This window comes from Conger conger, chromosome 12, assembly GCF_963514075.1.
Source record: "Conger conger chromosome 12, fConCon1.1, whole genome shotgun sequence".
In the NCBI taxonomy this organism is placed as follows: Eukaryota; Metazoa; Chordata; class Actinopteri; order Anguilliformes; family Congridae; genus Conger; species Conger conger.
The window spans coordinates 27,624,097-27,642,776 of NC_083771.1; the positions used below are offsets into that span (position 1 = coordinate 27,624,097).

Consider the following 18,680-nt stretch of genomic DNA (forward strand, 5'->3'; position numbering starts at 1 on the left):
TTATTTACACCTTATACAGTCTGCAGTACAGAACCAATGCCACGTTACACAACCAATTCACCTATTAAACATACTCACGCCTTATGCATTGCACTCTCATACAGTGTAGTACAAGGTATACATGACACAACCATGTCACTTATCCATTAAACATACAGGTACATGTCATTTGGCTGACGCTTTTATCCAAAACAACTTACAGTTGATTACACTCAGCAGGAGACAATCCTCTCCTGGAGCAATGCAGGGTTAAGAGCCTTGCTGTGCGGATCTTATTGTGGCTATACCGGGGATCAAACCACCTACCTTGCTGGTCCCAGTCATGTACCTTAACCACTGCGCTGCAGGCCACCCAAACTGCTAAAATACAGCAGCCACTTGAAGGATACAAAGTATATTGCAGTTCCTGGGTTAATTAGGCATTTAAAATCCCAGCATGCTCAGAATTGTTTGGCAGGCCCTGTTGCCCGCTATTTTAGCTGCCTTGGCTAGAAGAGCACATCTCAGTGACTGTGAAAGAGGGTGATTGTTGGGGATGTCTGGCAGGAGCTTCGGTGACTGAGCCTGCTGAACTCCCTGATGTTTCACAAGAAAAAGTGCTGAAAGTGACACTGGTATGGGAGTCGGAGAGAAAGACATCATCGTCTAGGGGCTGCTGTGGCTGAAACACAGACTCCTCAACCGTGATATCCTTGCACTGGTACGAGAAGCAAGGCAAAACAAATGAGCAACTCTAAAACAGTTGGCCACAAATGTCAATCCAGGGTGAGAGCTGGCAGTTTCATCAAGAACACTCTGTCAAGAAGTTCTCAGAGAAGCATACAATGGTTGATGTTTCCTTTATTTTAGCAGTTACCTGTACTTACACCTTACAAAGCACATGCACACAGTGCAATATATGTTACATGTTCAGATCTTAGGGAAAAAGTCATATTAGACATTGGGAACCTGAGTAAACAAAAAAAATGTATTTAATGAAAAAAGTTATCAAAACACCCATATCAGTGATGTCATATGATATCACCCATGAGAAAAAGAAATTGCCCCCTTAAACTTAATAACTGGTTGCACACCCAAATGCTTCCTATGATTTCATATCTGTCTTTCCCATTGCTGTGGAGGAAATTTAGCCCAAACTGTCCAAAACTGCTTTAATTCAGACAAATTGTTAGTTTTTTAAATCACAAACCCCTCATTTCTGGTCCTGCCACAGCATCTCTATTGAGTTCAACTCAAGGCTTTGGCTAGGCCAGTCCAAAACTTATTTAATTTAATTAATTTTCAGCCATTCAGTTGTGAACTTGCTTCATAACCCGAGCTAACTGGATGGTTTGCTAGCAATCTATAAAGCTAGCTACAAGGGATCTACATATTTCATTCTGGGATGTATGTGCTTAAACCAGTCAAACCCAGTCTACCCTCAGACAAAACTTCCCAAGGGCCATAATACCAAGGGCCATAATCTACCAGCACCAAAATTATGGACAGATCCAGAAAGTCTTCAATTCCCATTCTTTAACCTATGTCTCCATTTTTCATGCTAAAATTCCAGCTGCAGTTTCTCTCTCTATCTCCATTCCGGCTGATTTAGCTTCCTGAGAGAAAAGCAGCCTTTCTGTCTCACGCTCCCGAAGACCAGCAAAAGTTTCCATTAAATCAGCCATGTTTGTCATGTTCAGAGGAAACTACAGGACGGAACGATGAGAGAGTATCCCGAGGCCTGTCTTCATCCTCAGCTTTCTCTCAAAGGGTGCACCAGTGTTGCACAGAATGACCACAGGTAGACTGGCACACTACAGTGCATCCTGTGAGAGACATAAGGATACTTATACGCAGGAATAACAGCACAGCTTTAGAGACAGATATTATAGAAACTGAGTCAGAGTAGACTGGTTTCCGGGGAGTAAATGTCCAGAGTGTTCACCTTAACCTTAACCTTTTCTTATCTTTTCTAATTCTGAGTTATGTGAGTCATCTCTTAGTCAGCATCAGCCATGCTAAAAAGCTCTCTTGAGATTTATCAGACTCTGGGTCTGTTTTACGAAGGGACCGTTTCATATAGCTTCAGCAGGCTGTTCATCATCCAGCGCAGAGTAAAGTTGTGGTTTCCCATAACCCCACTCCCATTTCATGTTGGATGCCACATATTTTGTCAATTGAATTTCAAAACATGAAATGGTATGACAGTATTTTGACTCATAAATAATGATTAGTAGATTGCTGAAGGGTGGTTTGTTCCCATAATATAACCTGTATCTACATTACAATTTTCCAGCTGCCATTTCTCTCCCTGTCTCCATTCTAAGTGTTTTTGCTTCCTGCGACATGAATATCTGATTCTCTCTCACGCTCCAGAAGACCAGAGTATGTTGCTATTAAATCACCAATTCTAACTTATCATCTTCAAAGGCTATTGGTAGTATTATTTAGCCCTGAGAAAGCGTTAGAGAGAGAAAGAGAGAGAGAGCTCTACAATTAAGTAATAATTATAATCCATCCATCCATTATCTTAACCCGTTTAGAGCCTATCCCAGCATGCATTGGGTGAAAGGCAGGAATACACCCTGGACAGGTCGCCAGTCCATCACAGGGCACACACACTCATACCATGGGCAAGCCTCTTCAATCAGCCTAACCTGCATGTCTTTGGACTGTGGGAGGAAACCGGAGTACCCGGAGGAAACCGGTATTGCAGCAGATTGTTTTGCGTTATGAGGTATGGGGCCAACATAGCCATCAAGACTACATACAATAGGACAACAACCCAGTGGAAACCCTGTATGCTGAATTCTACATAAACATACTTCAGGTCCAAGCAAACACACCAAACAATGAATCCAGGACAGAATTAGGTCACTACCCTTTACTTATAAACATTCAAGAGTATTAAAATGTTGGATTTGGATTAATCTAAAACAAAGCAGACCAAGTTCCCTCCAATATAAGTTCCCTCCTATATATCTCATTAGCTAAGCTCAATGCCTCTCAACCAGCTAGCCTTGAACCTAAAGAATCAGGCAAAAACTATGACCAGTTTCAGACCTGCACTGCTTCAATTAAAATCAACTAATAAATAAATAAATTAAACAAAAGATTATTATTTGCCAATACAGTACGTCATGCAAATAAAAAAACTCTGTTAGTCTGAGGGGTCTGATCATGTATCTGTAGTCCATGTATTTAAAGATAGATGATGAAAATAAAATGCTATTTGCATGAACATTCAGATCGAGTTCTATTTCCATTTCAAACGCTGGGAAAAAACACAATTAGTTATTTGGTCATTACATCTCAGATTAATGTTTTTTTACCAGGATCAAAACAACAGGCAGACAGATCTGTCTCTCATGCTCCAGAGGACCAGCCTAAGTTGCTATTAAATCAACCATGTTAGTTTATCATCTCAAAAATGTGACCCATTTCTTTTCACATGTAAAATTGGGATTTTCACATGTGAAAAAGCATATTTTGTATGATTATTTCATAAGGGATGCACACATAAACAGTCTCACACACACACCTCATTGCTTTAAATGCCCATATTCTGCTATTCTCCAGTGCTTTACAGGTTTTAAAGTTCTACCAATCAATCAATCAAATTATCATCAAATTATCAGGTTTTTTTTATACCTGTACTGAATGAGTTGGAAAAAGCAAATTAACTCAATCCATTCTTTAAGCGTTTTGATTGTGATGAAAGTTATTGTATTAATGAATGCTACAATGTGTTACAGACTGTGATATGTGACCCAATACGGGATAAAATAGAGTCAAATATTAGAGGCAAAGCTGCTCACTGAAAAGGCCCCAGGGCCTGATGAGTTGACCCCAGCCTGGCATTCCTTATTTCAGCCCTCAGTTGACACTCAGTTGATGCTCATAGCATTCCAACAATATGGAAAAGGGCCTTATTACTCCTGTCCCAAAAAAGCCACATCCTTCACATCAATAGTGATGAAATCATTTTATCGCATTATGGTTGGGAATTTACAGACTGATGTGTGCAATCCTTTACACCGCTACTAATTTAGAAGCATTGATGACACATTATACACCATTATGCACTTTATTTTAAAGCAACTTAAAAGCCCTATATCCTATACAAGACTAATGCTCATCCATTTTAGTTCAGTGTTTAATGCAATACTCACACAGATTTTATTGAATAGGTTTAAGCAAATGGAGTTGAGCCCCTATATCATAAGATGGTGTAATGCATTCCTTATAGGGAGACAACAGCAGCTTAAAGTCAATGCAACACTTTCTGATATAAGTTATAAGTATCGGAGCCCCACAGGGTTGTGTAAGCTCCTCTCTCCTGCTACGCAAACAATTATATTATCAAATTCTCAGATGACACAGCCATACTCAGTCTATTGACAAAAGTCAAACAGGTCAGAGATAGAAGGGTTTCTGCAGTGGTGTGAGAAGCATAACCCTGCATCAGTCCATGCTGAGGTAAAAACAGGTGGCAGTGTACAAATATTTGGGAGTGCGCTTTGATTTTTACCTGAAATGGGCTTGCCAAGTTGAATATATTTGTTGGAGGTGAAATGTACTCGGTGTGGAATGTATAAGTGGATGTGAGTGTCGAGTGTATGAAATTATATGAAGGGTGCAATATTTTGTGTGAAATCATTGTCAATTCAGACACAAGAAATGAGGCGAGGCCAGTGAACTGTAATCAAATGCTTTAATGGATCAAATAAGTGCTGAGTAATGATGAAACCCAGGACCAAGGTTGAACATTCTGTCCGTACATTATGGCTTTCTCACTAGTTTATGATTTCAGAGAGAAATAAAATGACACTTAAAGCAAAGTCGATGTGATGACCATTGATTATCTCAAGAGGAAACAAAATATATATATAATTTTATAAAAACAAAAAGATCATTCAGTACAGTTACAGGCATGGCAATAATAGTTCAAGTAGTCCAGATAAATATAAAATAAATACAGACTATTGAAGATTCATCCATCATGTCTTGCTTCTCTCTGTGTACAGTACGATTATAAAGCCCCTCACTACGACACGTCGTCGTCGTGGAGACCGCTGGGAATGGTTGTTGCTGGGATGTTTGCACGTTGCAAGAACATTGAGGGAACATTGTGAGGATACTCCAGGGGATGTTGTGGGAATGTTAGAGAGGAGTTGTGGGGACATTGTAGGGATGTTTTAAGAACGTTGTGAGAAGACTCTCAGGGCAGTCCCGCGCTCAGGACAGAAGCCAGACAGAGCAGCAGGCTGTGGACCGTCAGGTTGGCGCTAGAGAGCAGGGTGGCGTCTGTTGATGCATAGACCTTGCGGCTGAAGGTGTCGTGAATGTGCCGGAAGTTGTTGTACAGGAGAGCGCTGGGGTGGGCGCCTTCCTCTGAGTGGTACACCCCGGAGACAAACTGACTCAGCTGCACAAACCATGGACATTATTACAACTTACATTACATTGTAGCATATGATCTGCCTTATCTCTAATACAAACCATGGCCTGTTTCTACGGTTATAAATTGTGTAATTAATCCTTTACGATAGTATTTCATCTGAGTCTCCCCACTTGTTCACTTCTTTCATACTTACAGTTACTTCAAAGTTAATGAGTATTGTTGTAAAGTATACATTAAAGTATTAATTACATTCATTAAACACACAGACACAGACACACATACACAAAGTAGCCTTGAAACATTTGGCATGAAAAACTTCCAGTTCAGAAGAACTTTCTTTCTTTGGAAGATTGCCACACTCTTCTAAACTGTAAGGTTTTTACATGACAAAAAGGTTTTGACATGGTAAATGAGTCATAACTACAGGGAAGTGTGTGTTTGGTTGTTTAGTAGGCTTCTGTATTTACAATGTGTGTATGTGTATTTAATTGTGTGTGTGCGTGTGTGTGTGTGTGAGGTGTTTAATAAGTGTGGATATTTATTTTGTGTGTGTGAATGTGTTCTTTTAGTGTCTGTGTATTTAGTGAGTTTGTACATTTATAATGTGTATATAACTGTGTGTGTATGCGTGTCTGTGTGTGTGTGTTTGTGTGTGAGCTGTTTAATAAGTGTGGATATTTATTTTGTGTATGTGAATGTGTTCTCTTAGTGTCTGTGTATTTACAATGTGTATATAACTATGTGTGTGTGTGTGTGTGTGTTTGTGTGTGTGTGTGTGTGTTTGTACCTGTTTATAGGAGATGTATATAGGAACTTCATAAACGGTCCACACAACAGCTTTGGAACACGGAGGGGTGGTGAGGCTGCCATGGTAACGGTAATACTGGGACATGTTGTTCATGGGCAGGAGGCTACTCAGCGGAAAAGGCTTGACTCTCACAGTTTTCCCTGCAAAGGGGGATGGGGTTAGCACACCAACACTTCACTTCACTTCACAGCTGAGATATGCTGGGAGGAGTTAAGTGTAAGGGGTACGGGCTCACCTTTATAGGCCACTGCAGGAACTAAATTGGAGAGGAGGCTGAAACTGTCACTCAACCGTGCCTCTGCCACCTGCAGGTCAGGTCAAGTATTGCAGTAACACATTACAAGTCAGATGCACAGACCCATTCTCTCCTTCATACACACATACACATATCATATACTCCCTCTGTCAGTCTGGGCAGCTTACATCGATGAAGACTCCCAGTACAGCGATGCCCGTGGGGTCCTCCATTGCTGCTGTGAGGTTGGGATAATGTACTGTCTTCATGTTGACAATGTGCATCTGTAAACACAGAGGATGCTCTGTTTATAACACCACAGACTCAAAAACTACCAACTGCTCTGATAAGTGTGCATGTGCAACATCCTAGTGATATTCTCATTGGTCAGGATTATCATAGGTCATAGGTCATTGGTCAGGATTACTTATTGTTGCTTTCCATGTCGTGAAGTGTTGGTGGTGGTGATGATGATGGAGATGAGGACGGCATATTCATGAGGGTTGTGCATGAATACCTCCATGGGGTATCTCCTGCCGTTGACGGTGTGCTCAGCCCCGTTGGTGGAATTACTGCCCCAGTGGAAGTGCAGCTGTAGAGTGGTGTAATCTGCAGGCAGGCCTCCACCTCTCACCTCCATCCCCAACCCCACCTGCAGCACAACTGCACCAGAGACACACCCGTAACGCCTCTGAGCCCTCCACCTCCATCCCCAACCCCAACCCCACCTGCAGCACAACTGCACCAGAGACACACCCGTAATGCCCCTGAGCCTTCCACCTCCATCCCCAACCCCAACCCCAACCCCACCCACAGCACCACTGCACCAGAGACACACCCGTAATGCCCCTGAGCCCTTCACCTCCACCTCCATCCCCAACCCCACCCACAGCACCACTGCACCAGAGACACACCCGTAACGCCTCTGAGCCCTTCACCTCCATCCCCAACCCCACCTGCAGCACAACTGCACTGGAGACACACCCGTAACGCCTCTGAGCCTTCCACCTCCATCCCCAACCCCAACCCCACCTGCAGCACAACTGCACCAGAGACACACCCGTAACGCCTCTGAGCCTTCCACCTCCATCCCCAACCCCAACCCCACCTGCAGCACAACTGCACCAGAGACACACCCGTAACGGCCCTGAGCCCTTCACCTCCACCTCCATCCCCAACCCCAACCCCACCCACAGCACCACTGCACCAGAGACACACCCGTAATGCCAATCAATCACACACACACTCTCAGAAATAAAGGCATGAAAAGTGCCTCTGAACGTACAAATGCTTGTCGCTGGGGCAGTACCATATACATGCATAAAATGACTCCCCTAGCTAGCAATACATAACTCATTTGTAAAAAAAAATTGCTTGGAAAATGTACTCATAAAGACTACATAAAGAGAATATTACTATCATTTCAGAGTGCATTTGAGAAATTTGAAGAACAAAACGTACTTCCACTGTCACTTTATTTCTGAGCGTGTACCCCAGCAACAGTTTTTGTGAAGGAGTGGCCCTTCACCAGCCACCAGAGTTGGTCAATTAATAATTTAATTGGTTGATTGATTTACTTCAAAGCCAGGTGTTGGTGTTTAAAATGGAACACAGGTGCAACTATTTGTGTCTGCCATTTAAGTGTCTATCAGTTTGAAAAGCAGATGGAAAAGGCTAGCCACGATGTTCATTTGTGGGTTGGTAAAATAAATAGTTACTTTTTATCTCTGTTGTTTTTAAAGCCTTTTTTTTTACAGTTTTGGTTTAGTTATATTTCACATCGCTCACCAGAGTGGCCGTTGTTCTTCAGGGTCCATTCCCCCGTCTGTGCCGTGCCAAAGCCCTCCAGCTTCAGTGCTTCCAGGGACAGATTTCTGCTCATCTGATGGTCCAGGTTGATTGGAGAGTGATGCTCGCCAATAATGGGGTGGCAGGAAGGAAACGTATCTCCCCAGGAATATGGGTCTGGCAAGACGACAGAGAAGACATATTAATGATGAAGAATGCTCATTAATGAGGGTGTGTGCACATTAATGAAGGACTCTGCATAGTAATGAGAATTTAATATGCGGAAAATATGCATTACTGAGTGTATAGAAGGAGAATACATATTTATAATAATAATAAACATGAATTACAATGCCCTGACTTGACATGGTATGTGTCGGTTCCACAGTTTCTGTAGGCTATCTAAATGAAAAAGGTGGAAAAGGAATTAATTGAAAACTTTTTGCTGAAAGCATGTGACAGTGAATAACCAAAAACTAAAATTTCTTGTGGGGTGGAACACAGAGGAGAATCCAAACTTTTTTTTAACTTTATTTTGGAAAGAAGGTCTGTTTGTTTAATGCAAAAATTGCTTGAATTTGGAGAGACTCACGTCAAGAGAGAATATTTCTGTATTGGACTCATTCATAGAGAAGATATTTAAATTATCAGGTAATATTTTGCCCTCCATGTCAAAATGAAATACATTACAACAAATTTGTAATAATAATAATAATAATAATAATAATAATAATAATAATAATAATAATATACTTACTACAGTGTTCTTCATCGTAACAGAAGTCGCCTAAAAGTAGAACATATTTTCTAAACAACAGCAAACAACAGCAGGCTGTCCAACTTTCGTTGTGGTCATTCATTTTAGCAATGTCGTTAAAATAGAACATAATGAACATAAAGAATTGCACTATGAGACAGATCAGATTCAACATATAGGCTACCTATTATTAACGTTCAGATACATAGGCTATGTTAATATTTAGGCTCTACTGATGTTGTATGTCGAACTGTAAAACAGAATTAGGAAAGAACATAAATAAAACTTATCACTCACCTGTATATGAATTTGTAATGAACGCCGTGAAAAAAAACAAAGTTTGGACAATTTTCATGGTCGTCTTTCAATCAATGAAAGTTCAAGTTGGTTATAATGTGAATGTCAAACAAAACGATGCGATGTCAAGCCTGTCTCACTCCCGCTCTACGAATGAGAAGGTGATAGTAGACGGAATTCTTTTTGTAGTAGGCTAGTCCATCTGATAGAATCGGCAGTTGAGCAGTTATCCGCCAGAGACTGCGACTCAAATGATCATGACAGAGAAGACCTTTACTGGGTACGAGGGTAACGCCTGTTGAATCCTTAAATATTCTCGCTGCTTTGATAATTTGAGCCGTAATCCTTCCGCTGATACATATTCAAGAGATTACAGTTACACGATCATCTGAATTCAAACCGCCGAATGTCTCAAGTTCACGAGAACGGTCTGTCCATCTCCGACCAATATTTGAAATGATTTGGCAATGAGCGATGCGAAGTAGAGTGGAGATGCGCCCAGTGCAACATCAGACAAGACATGCGTCAACAATAATATTTAACTCATTTTTATGAACAACATTGATAAGGGGTTATCCCAAGAAAATGGTAGGCTAACTCCAAACATGGTATGAAACAATATTGAGATATCCATCACTCGCTGAACATACAGTGCAGTCCACAAATATTTGGACAGTGGTACAATTTCTGTTCTTTGGGCTCTGTACTCCAGCACATTGTATTACAATTAAAACAATGAATATGAGGTCAGTGTGCAGACTGTCACCCTTAAGGTACAGTGGTGTGAAAAAGTGTTTGCCCCCTTCCTGATTTCTTATTTTTTTGCATGTTTGTCACACTTAAATGTTTCAGATCAAACAAATTTAAATATTAGTCAAAGACAACACAAGTAAACACAAAATGCAGTTTTTAAATGAAGGTTTTTATTATTAAGGGAGAAAAAAAATCCAAACCTACATGGCCCTGTGTGAAAAAGTGATTCCCCCCCTGTTAAAACATAACTTAACTGTGGTTTATCAAACCTGAGTCCAATTTCTCTAGCCACACCCAGGCCTGATTACTGCCACACCTGTTCTCAATCAAGAAATCACTTAAATAGGACCTGCCTGACAAAGTGAAGTAGACCAAATGATCCTCAAAAGCTAGACATCATGCCGAGATCTAAAGAAATTCAGGAACAAATGAGAAAGAAAGTAATTGAGATCTATCAGTCTGGAAAAGGTTATAAAGCCATTTCTAAAGCTTCACACCACTGTATGTCCATAATGGGTGATCCTTAAAGGAAGTCTCCCCATTTTGGGGGACCAAAAGTTGGACAATTGGCCTATCAGCCGTTTTTCATTTGTGAAGTGTATGCAGTTGCTTCCTTAGTGCAGGTATAAGAAAGCTTTCAGTACCTAGTCTTGATTCTAGGCTTTTGATTGCCTTTGGAGTCTGTAATTGCTGTTTATCAATATGAGGGTCAGAGAAGCCGCTGTACACATCAGAATTCATTCTGCTGCAGCTATCAGCAGCTACTGTACATTATCAATGAAGCAAAATGAGCCAGCGCCTATGGCAGCCACCACCCCTCAACCCCAGGTTTCACAGACGGGGGGTGCTTTGGTTCTTGGGAAGTTCCTTTTAGCCTCCGCACTTTACTGTTACCATGACACCGATACACTCCTCTGTCCACAAGAGCTTTTTCCAGAACTTTGGGCTGTTCTTCATAGTGGCCTACCATGTCCTTTGCAATTACTGAGATCACCAGTGCTGTCTTTCTTATTAATGATGTTACAAACAATTTATATTGGTAAGCATATTTTTTTGTCTCCTGCTTTGTCTAATCAACTGTATGTCGCTCTGGATAAGAGTGTCTGCCAAATGCCATTAATGTAATGTAATGTAATGTAATGTAATGTAATGTCATAATGGCTTCCTTGACTGTCACTTGGACAACTCCGGGTCCTGCTATTGGTGACTAACACCAATAGCAGACTCAAAAAGCTATCAAAAGCCTAGAATCCATATATTACTTAAAGTTTAACTGATGTCTGCACTGTGGAAGCAATTGCATGTACCTGACTAATCAGAAACAGCTGAAAAGCCACCTGTCCAATTTCTTTTGGTCCCCTAAAATAGAGGGATTTTGTATAAAAAGGATGTAATTCCCAAATGGATCACCTGCTATGGATGTATATAGCCTCAAATTAGAGGTGCAATTTTAACCTCTATTCATTGTTTCATTTCAAATCCAATGTGCTGGAGTACAGAGCCAAAGAAGACATTATACCGCTGTCCAAATACTTAGGGACTGAACTGTAGGCTACAGTAGAGTAAGAGTCGGTCACTACTGTGGAATGGCCATTAGAGTTGCCAAATCCGCTGACTTCCGACTTTGGGTGTGTTCTTTTCTCTGAAGTCACTTGAAAACTGAGAAGTTGCGGGCTTGTGGTTTTCAGCTGCATCGATGTAACAAGCTTTTCATGAGTTTTTTCACATGTATAAGTGATAAAGATCTAAATATTGAGGAAATCATGTGAACTCCAGGGTCAGGGGCCACACACTTAGCACTTTTTTTAGCAAGCACTTAAATAGACCTGCGAACACCCAGCATCAAGCCGTGTGTGTGTAATATTACGCAACTGGTGTTGCTGAAGGGTTAACCATCCATCCATCCATCCATCGTCACCCGCTTATCCGGAGTCGGGTCGCGGGGGCAGTAGGCAAAGCCGGGTATTCCAGGCGTCCCTCTCCCCAGCAACGCATTCTAGCTCCTCCTGGGGGATCCCGAGGCGTTCCCTGGCCAGGAGAGATATATAATCTCTCCAGCGGGCTCTGGGTCTCCCTCGGGGTCTCCGCCCAGTTGGACGAGCCCGGAAAACCTCCAAAGGGAGGCGCCCGGGAGGCATCCTAATGAGATGCCCGAACCACCTCAATTGGCTCCTTTCGATGCGAAGGAGCAGCGGCTCTACTCCGAGCTCCCTCCGGATGTCCGAGCTCCTCACCCTATCTCTAAGGCTGAGCCCGGCCACCCTACGGAGGAAGCTCATTTCGGCCGCTTGTATACGCGATCTCGTTCTTTCAGTCACTACCCAAAGCTCGTGACCATAGGTGAGGGTTGGGACGTAGATCGACCAGTAAATCGAGAGCTTCGCCTTCCGGCTCAGCTCCTTCTTCACCACAACGGTCCGGTGCAACGCCCGCATTACTGCTGACGCTGCACCGATCCGCCTGTCGATCTCACGCTCCCTTCTACCCTCACTCGTGAACAAGACCCCGAGATACTTGAACTCCTTCACTTGGGGCAAAGACTCGTTCCCAACCCGGAGGGAGCAATCCACCGTTTTCCGGCAGAGAACCATGGCCTCGGACTTAGAGGTGCTGACTCTCATCCCGGCCGCTTCACACTCGGCTGCAAACCGCTCCAGTGCGTGCTGAAGGTCACGGTCCGATGAAGCCAGCAGAACCACATCATCCGCAAAAAGCAGAGATGCGATTCTGAGGTCACCAAACCGGACACTCTCCTCACCTCGGCTGCGCCTTGAGATCCTGTCCATGAATACCACAAACAGGACCGGTGACAAGGGGCAACCTTGGCGGAGTCCAACACCCACCGGAAACGTGCTTGACTTTGTGCCGAGAATGCGGACACAGCTCTCACTTTGGTTATACAGGGACCTGATGGCTCGTAACAACGGCCCCGGTACCCCATACTCCCGCAGTACACCCCACAGGGTTCCCCGGGGGACACGGTCGAAAGCCTTCTCCAAGTCCACAAAGCACATGTGGACTGGATGGGCAAACTCCCATGACCCCGCCAGCAACCCTGCCAAGGTAAAGAGCTGGTCCACTGTTCCACGGCCAGGACGGAAGCCACATTGCTCCTCCTGAATCTGAGGTTCGACCGTCGGTCGGAGCCTCCTTTCCAGTACCCTAGAGTAAGCTTTCCCAGGGAGGCTGAGGAGTGTGATACCCCGGTAATTGGAGCACACCCTCCGGTCCCCCTTCTTGAAAATGGGGACCACCACCCCGGTCTGCCACTCTACAGGCACTGTCCCCGATCTCCACGCGACACTGAAGAGGCGTGTCAGCCAAGACAGCCCAACAATGTCCAGAGCCTTCAGCATCTCAGGGCGAATCTCATCTACACCCGGCGACTTGCCACTGAGGAGCTTTTTGACTACCTCAGCAACTTCCGCCAGGGATATAGGTGCAGATTCCCCCGAGTCTTCAGGCTCTGCCTCTTCCACAGAGGACGTGTTGTTCGGGTTCAGGAGCTCCTCGAAGTGCTCTTTCCACCGCCCGACAATATCCCCAGTCCGGGTCAGCAGTTCTCCTCCCCTGCTGAAAACAGCCTGAGACAAGCCCTGCTTTCCCTTTCTGAGTCGTCGGATGGTTTGCCAGAACTTCCTCGAGGCCAACCGAAAGTCCTTCTCCATAGCCTCCCCGAACTCCTCCCATACCCGGGTTTTTGCTTCAGCGACTGCCGAAGCTGCAGCCCTTCTGGCCACCCGGTACCTGTCTGCTGCTTCAGGGGACCCCCGGGCCAGCCAAGCCCGAAAGGCCTCCTTCTTCAGCTTGACGGCCTCCCTCACCGCTGGTGTCCACCAGCGGGTTCTTGGGTTGCCGCCCCGACAGGCACCGATGACCTTCTGGCCACAGCTCCTGCTTGCCGCCTCTGCAATGGAGGCTTTGAACATGGCCCACTCGGACTCCATGTCCCCAGCTTCCCCCGGGATGCGTGAGAAGTTCTTCCGGAGGTGGGAGTTGAAGACCTCGCGAACAGGGGCCTCCGCCAGACGTTCCCAGTTCACCCTCACTACACGTTTGGGTTTACCGGGTCTGTCAGGCAGCCTCCCCGGCCACTTGATCCAACTCACCACCAGGTGGTGATCAGTTGACAGCTCTGCTCCTCTCTTCACCCGAGTGTCCAAGACATACGGCCGCAGGTCTGATGATACGACCACAAAGTCCATCATCGATCTTTGGCCTAAGGTGCTCTGGTACCAAGTACACTTATGAGCTACCCTATGCTCGAACATGGTGTTTGTTATCGACAATCCATGGCCAGCACAGAAGTCCAATAACAAAACACCGCTTGGGTTCAGATCAGGCAGGCCGTTCCTCCCAATCACCCCCCTCCAGGTTTCTCCGTCATTGCCCACGTGAGCGTTGAAGGGTTAACCAGCCCATCAAATTAAAAAGAGGGTTCAGTGGGTTATACCATTACCTGTAGAACTCTGAATGGTCTATATGTTAAAACAAGTCCTGGCTCTAGCACTGTGTGGTGTGTTGGAAGTGAAGAGTCTCTCCTGTAGTAGGCCTACTTTGAGTGGCCAATAGGGCATAAAACAGTCATTGGCCGCGTTTCCCGAACGCGTTAAGAATGTTCTTAAGCTAAGAAGGTCCTTAAGAACTTTCTTAGCTTAAGAACGTTCTAAACGCGTTCGGGAAACGCGGCCATTGTATAGGTGAGTAAATGGTTGGAATTTTATATATAGCGCCTTTATCCAAAGCACGGTACAATTGACGCTTCTCATTCACCCATTCATACACATGATTGGCTGCCATGCAAGGCACCAACCAGCTCGTCAGGAGCATTTAGGGGTTAGGTGTCTCGCTCAGGGACACATCGACTCATCCAGGGCGGGAATCGAACCGGCAACCCCTCCAACTGCCAGACGACTGCTCTCGCCTACTGAGCTGAGAGTAATGCCCACACAGTAATGATGAGAGGTAGGGAAAGGGCAAGAGAGAGAGACAGAGACTGCAGGAGAGTCAGTCTGCTGGAGCTCCTTGGTTAAGCTATGCTGAGCTGCAAACAAAATGCTGTTCTTTCAGGGACTCCCCTGTGACACCGGCGCAGTAATACAACAGTGAGCAGATTCACAGCGCTCGTGTGTTTACTAGCTCTTTAACAGACTAGTCACAGTGGGTGACACAGCACTGTGTATGAGCTAAAGGCTAAAGGCTGCCTATCAGAGCTGACACAAAGCACTGACCCAGGATCGGGGCCGGGTTACACAGTTTGGGGAAAACCCACTGATCGGATCTCATGGACTTACCAGAATAGAAGATCTGACAGAGGGGCTTGGGTCATTTCAGAAACATGATCAAATACACTCCCCCCCTGTGCTGCAAATGATGCATGCAACACAACAGTGAGATCCTTAGTCCAGCTCAGGGATTAGTCTCGCATCCCCCTCCCCCGCTTGGGGCAGCTTATTTCAGATGGACGTTTCCAACTGCTATCGCTATAATCTTTCTCCTGCAAGAAAAGGAGGTTCCCCGGTTCCCCTTTCGTGGGATTTTGGTGCTCAGGTTTCACTGCCCCACGTCACTCCATCCTTCTAACCTGCTGGGATTCTCCCACCTGTCACGTCCCAGTTAACATTCAGGTCCGCTGGCAGAGGGGTTTCCAAGTGGCCAAAATATCAAGTTTTTGGCAGGATACCAAGGGTTAAAGTTCCCAAACAGTTCACCGTCAAGAGTTCAAATCCACTGTTGTTTGTTCATTCATCTTCATTTTACAGACATAACATTTTTAAAAACAGGATGATTTTTGAGAAGAATTTAATAAAAAGTTTTAATTGAAAACAGCAGGGCTGACATTTACTTGTGGTGGTAACATCCATTCCACCTTTAAAAAACGTTAAAACGGCACAGTTCTACTTTATCATGCTTTATTACTATAAGCTCTGAGCTCCAAATTAGATAGAGAGAGTTCAGCCCAGGCGACCTCAACCCTGGAGACCTGAGCAGTATTGCTGGTTTTTGTTTTCACCGGCAACCAGTTCAAACAAGAAACCAGGGGCCTGTTCCGCAAAGCAGGATTACGAAGCTAGTCAGATAACTGCAACGAGAAAACCCTGACGCCCCCAAATCTGGAACATGGAGAGATAAAAATACCGGTGCAGTTATCTTGCTTTGGATAAAAGCATCAGCCAAATGACATGCAATGGTCATGGTCCCTGAAAGAACAGCATTTTGTGTTCAGCTCAGCATAGCTTTCTTGCTCTTTCCCCCCTGCCTGCTTTATGGAATAGACCCCAGGTCAAGAAAGTTGACTGAGCAATCCAACTGCTTTGACTGACCAATCAAGCGCTGAGTAATAATGAAGACACTAGACCCTGTCCTCACACCAGACCCTGTGGAAGCACAGTGCCATGCAGAGGCTGAATCCATTGACAGAGAGGGGTAACGGCTCACAGGAATGGTTAGAGAGAGAAGATGATGCAGAGCATGGCATGCAGTATAACAGGAAGGGCAGGAGTGTGGGCAGTGAGCACTGTTGGGCAGAACCTCATGCAAGGCAGCCCATAAAAAGAAGAACAGGAAACCGGAAGAGACTGACACTGCAGTTTTCAAACAGGCCTGTTCACAAATAGTGTTCCAAAAGTGAACTCAGAAGCAACAGGGCAGGCTGAAAGCTATAGCATAACAATGTCAGCTGATTGAGATTGTATTAGAGCAGGGGTGTCAAACTCCAGTCCTGGAGGGCCGCAGTGTCTGCAGGTATTTCTGGTTTCCTTTCAATCAGCAGCCAATTAAGGCCTTGAGAACAAGGTGTGTGGACTCTTTAGCCATTGAAAGACTTTGAAATTCATCTCTCGTGCCAAAACCAGCAGACACTGCGGCCCTCCAGGACTGGAGTTTGACACCCCTTTATCAGAGTTTTCCTTGCCCTTTATACAAGGTTGGACCCACACCATTGATATCGACACCCCTACATATGGAGCTGATGAGATGTGTTAGAAAAAGGACCGAAAGCAAGTATTGTCCGTTAGGAATGGCTTATCTAACCCAGGGATGGCAAGGTGGGCCGTATCTGTTTCTGGATTTCAGGCCAATTTAATTAACCCAGTCATTTACATGGTCTGTCATTCATAGCCATATTCTGTGATATCAACAGCAGCTGATAAATGTTCTTGTCTTGTAGCATTTTATTGAAGTCTAATTTACGAGTGAATCAGTCATGGTGCATATGGCTAATTGGCTGATTGAGCCAGGTTAACTAATGGCAGCAAAATGGTGCATACACACCAGCCCTCCAGGACTGTAACAGGGAGCTGCCCATCCCTGCTCGAAGTCACAGAGGGGCATTGGCATAAAGCACTATTTGGAGAAAGCTTGGATATTATATTGGATATATAATACTTTGAAAAGCAGCAGAGTTCATTCTGATATACAAACCCTTCCCCCTCCCTCCCTCCCTTCCAGTAGAAAGCAAACACCTCCAGTTGAGCCATTCCTTCCTTATTATCATTTTATTTGGCGTAATTACATGTACAGGTCCATCCCAAGAACACCTCAATGCCTAAATGTCTCCAGAAAAAAAAGAAAAGGAAAAAAACTGAAATAAAATCAATCAACAAAACAAAATTAAATTCACGAGGACTTGAAGACAAAAAAAAAAAAAAATCCATATTCATTCTACATAATCCAACTACAATATCGTAAAACAGCACAGTGTCCATTAATCACAAACAAACTGAAAATGTTTCTGAAGCTTCAGTTGAGTCTGCTGTAAGCAGCCGAGGGCAGTCATTAATCTAACGTGATAAAGACATTCTCTCCACATGCCTGAATCATAAAACATGCATGTAACAAATTAATACCTGTAAACTCATACACACCTACAGATAGACACACGCACGCATTCGCACGCAGGTAACAGTAATTGATGTTGGGGGGGGGGGGGGGGAAATGTAGATAAAAAAAACTCAGTTTGAGTGTGTCATTCGTAAGAGAGGGGAATATCAGCCCTGTGTTTCCATGCATGCCTCTGGGCGTAACCGCTCCGCCTTCTTTACCAGCACATCCGACAGCAGCCATTTTCCATGGCCGTGAAGCTACACTTCTCATTTAAAGGTACAATATGTAAGATTTATGCGTTTAAACATTGTTACAAGACCATCCCTTCCCATCATTGAAAAAGGCTTACTGACATGTTGACTCACCCTCTTGCCTGGGTTTATAGTCCTTAAATTCTGGTTTCAAAACATCCCGTTGACGGCCCGACACTCTGTACCAAAACATTGTATAACTGTACAATAATTCAAGCTCATTGGTTGACAATTGGTTGTAACTGCCACAGCCAATGGCGTTTCAACATCAGCGCATTCACAGAGAAGGGGTGGGATAAACAGTGTTGTGGTTTGAGCGTATTTGTTGGTCTCTTGACTGTTAGAATTCCGAAATTACCCATTGTACCTTTAACAGTTCATGTTATTAATTCACGAGTGCATGGATTTCCAGCACAAGATTGTCAATGTTGGAGAAAAAATAAAATAAAATTAAAGAAAGCAAGGAGGAAGGTGGGCGTTTCGGCTTCGACCCAGTATGGAGACCAGGCCAGACAGAGCATCACGTTTCAGCTGCTGGTCCCACTCAGAATCAAACCTTGTCACCAGTCAGGTCACATGACATA

The 18,680-nt window shown here is 44.3% G+C and overlaps 1 protein-coding gene across 1 annotated transcript; it reads right to left on the reverse strand.

Annotated features, from left to right (window-relative positions):
• Positions 1-4,679: 4,679 nt before the first annotated feature.
• On the reverse strand, positions 4,680-9,636 carry car15 (carbonic anhydrase 15). Its single transcript, XM_061215591.1, has 8 exons — positions 9,269-9,636; positions 8,972-9,001; positions 8,215-8,391; positions 6,944-7,089; positions 6,615-6,710; positions 6,427-6,496; positions 6,171-6,331; positions 4,680-5,407 (listed from the first exon to the last, which is right to left on the reverse strand). Exons 1-8 carry the CDS (start codon positions 9,324-9,326, stop codon positions 5,201-5,203), a joined length of 945 nt encoding a protein of 314 aa, XP_061071575.1. The 5' UTR covers positions 9,327-9,636; the 3' UTR covers positions 4,680-5,200.
• Positions 9,637-18,680: the final 9,044 nt, after the last annotated feature.

What these genes read in the sequence shown, in the direction of transcription:
- car15 (XM_061215591.1), bottom strand. Translation starts at nt 9,326, where the DNA reads ATGAAAATTGTCCAAACTTTGTTTTTTTTCACGGCGTTCATTACAAAT. An exon ending in CATTACAAATTCATATACAG is followed by an intron (nt 9,002 to 9,268) that starts GTGAGTGATAAG and finishes TTCTACTTTTAG; the next exon opens with GCGACTTCTGTTACGATGAA. An exon ending in TATACATCTCCTATAAACAG is followed by an intron (nt 5,408 to 6,170) that starts GTACAAACACAC and finishes TGGTTTGTGCAG; the next exon opens with CTGAGTCAGTTTGTCTCCGG.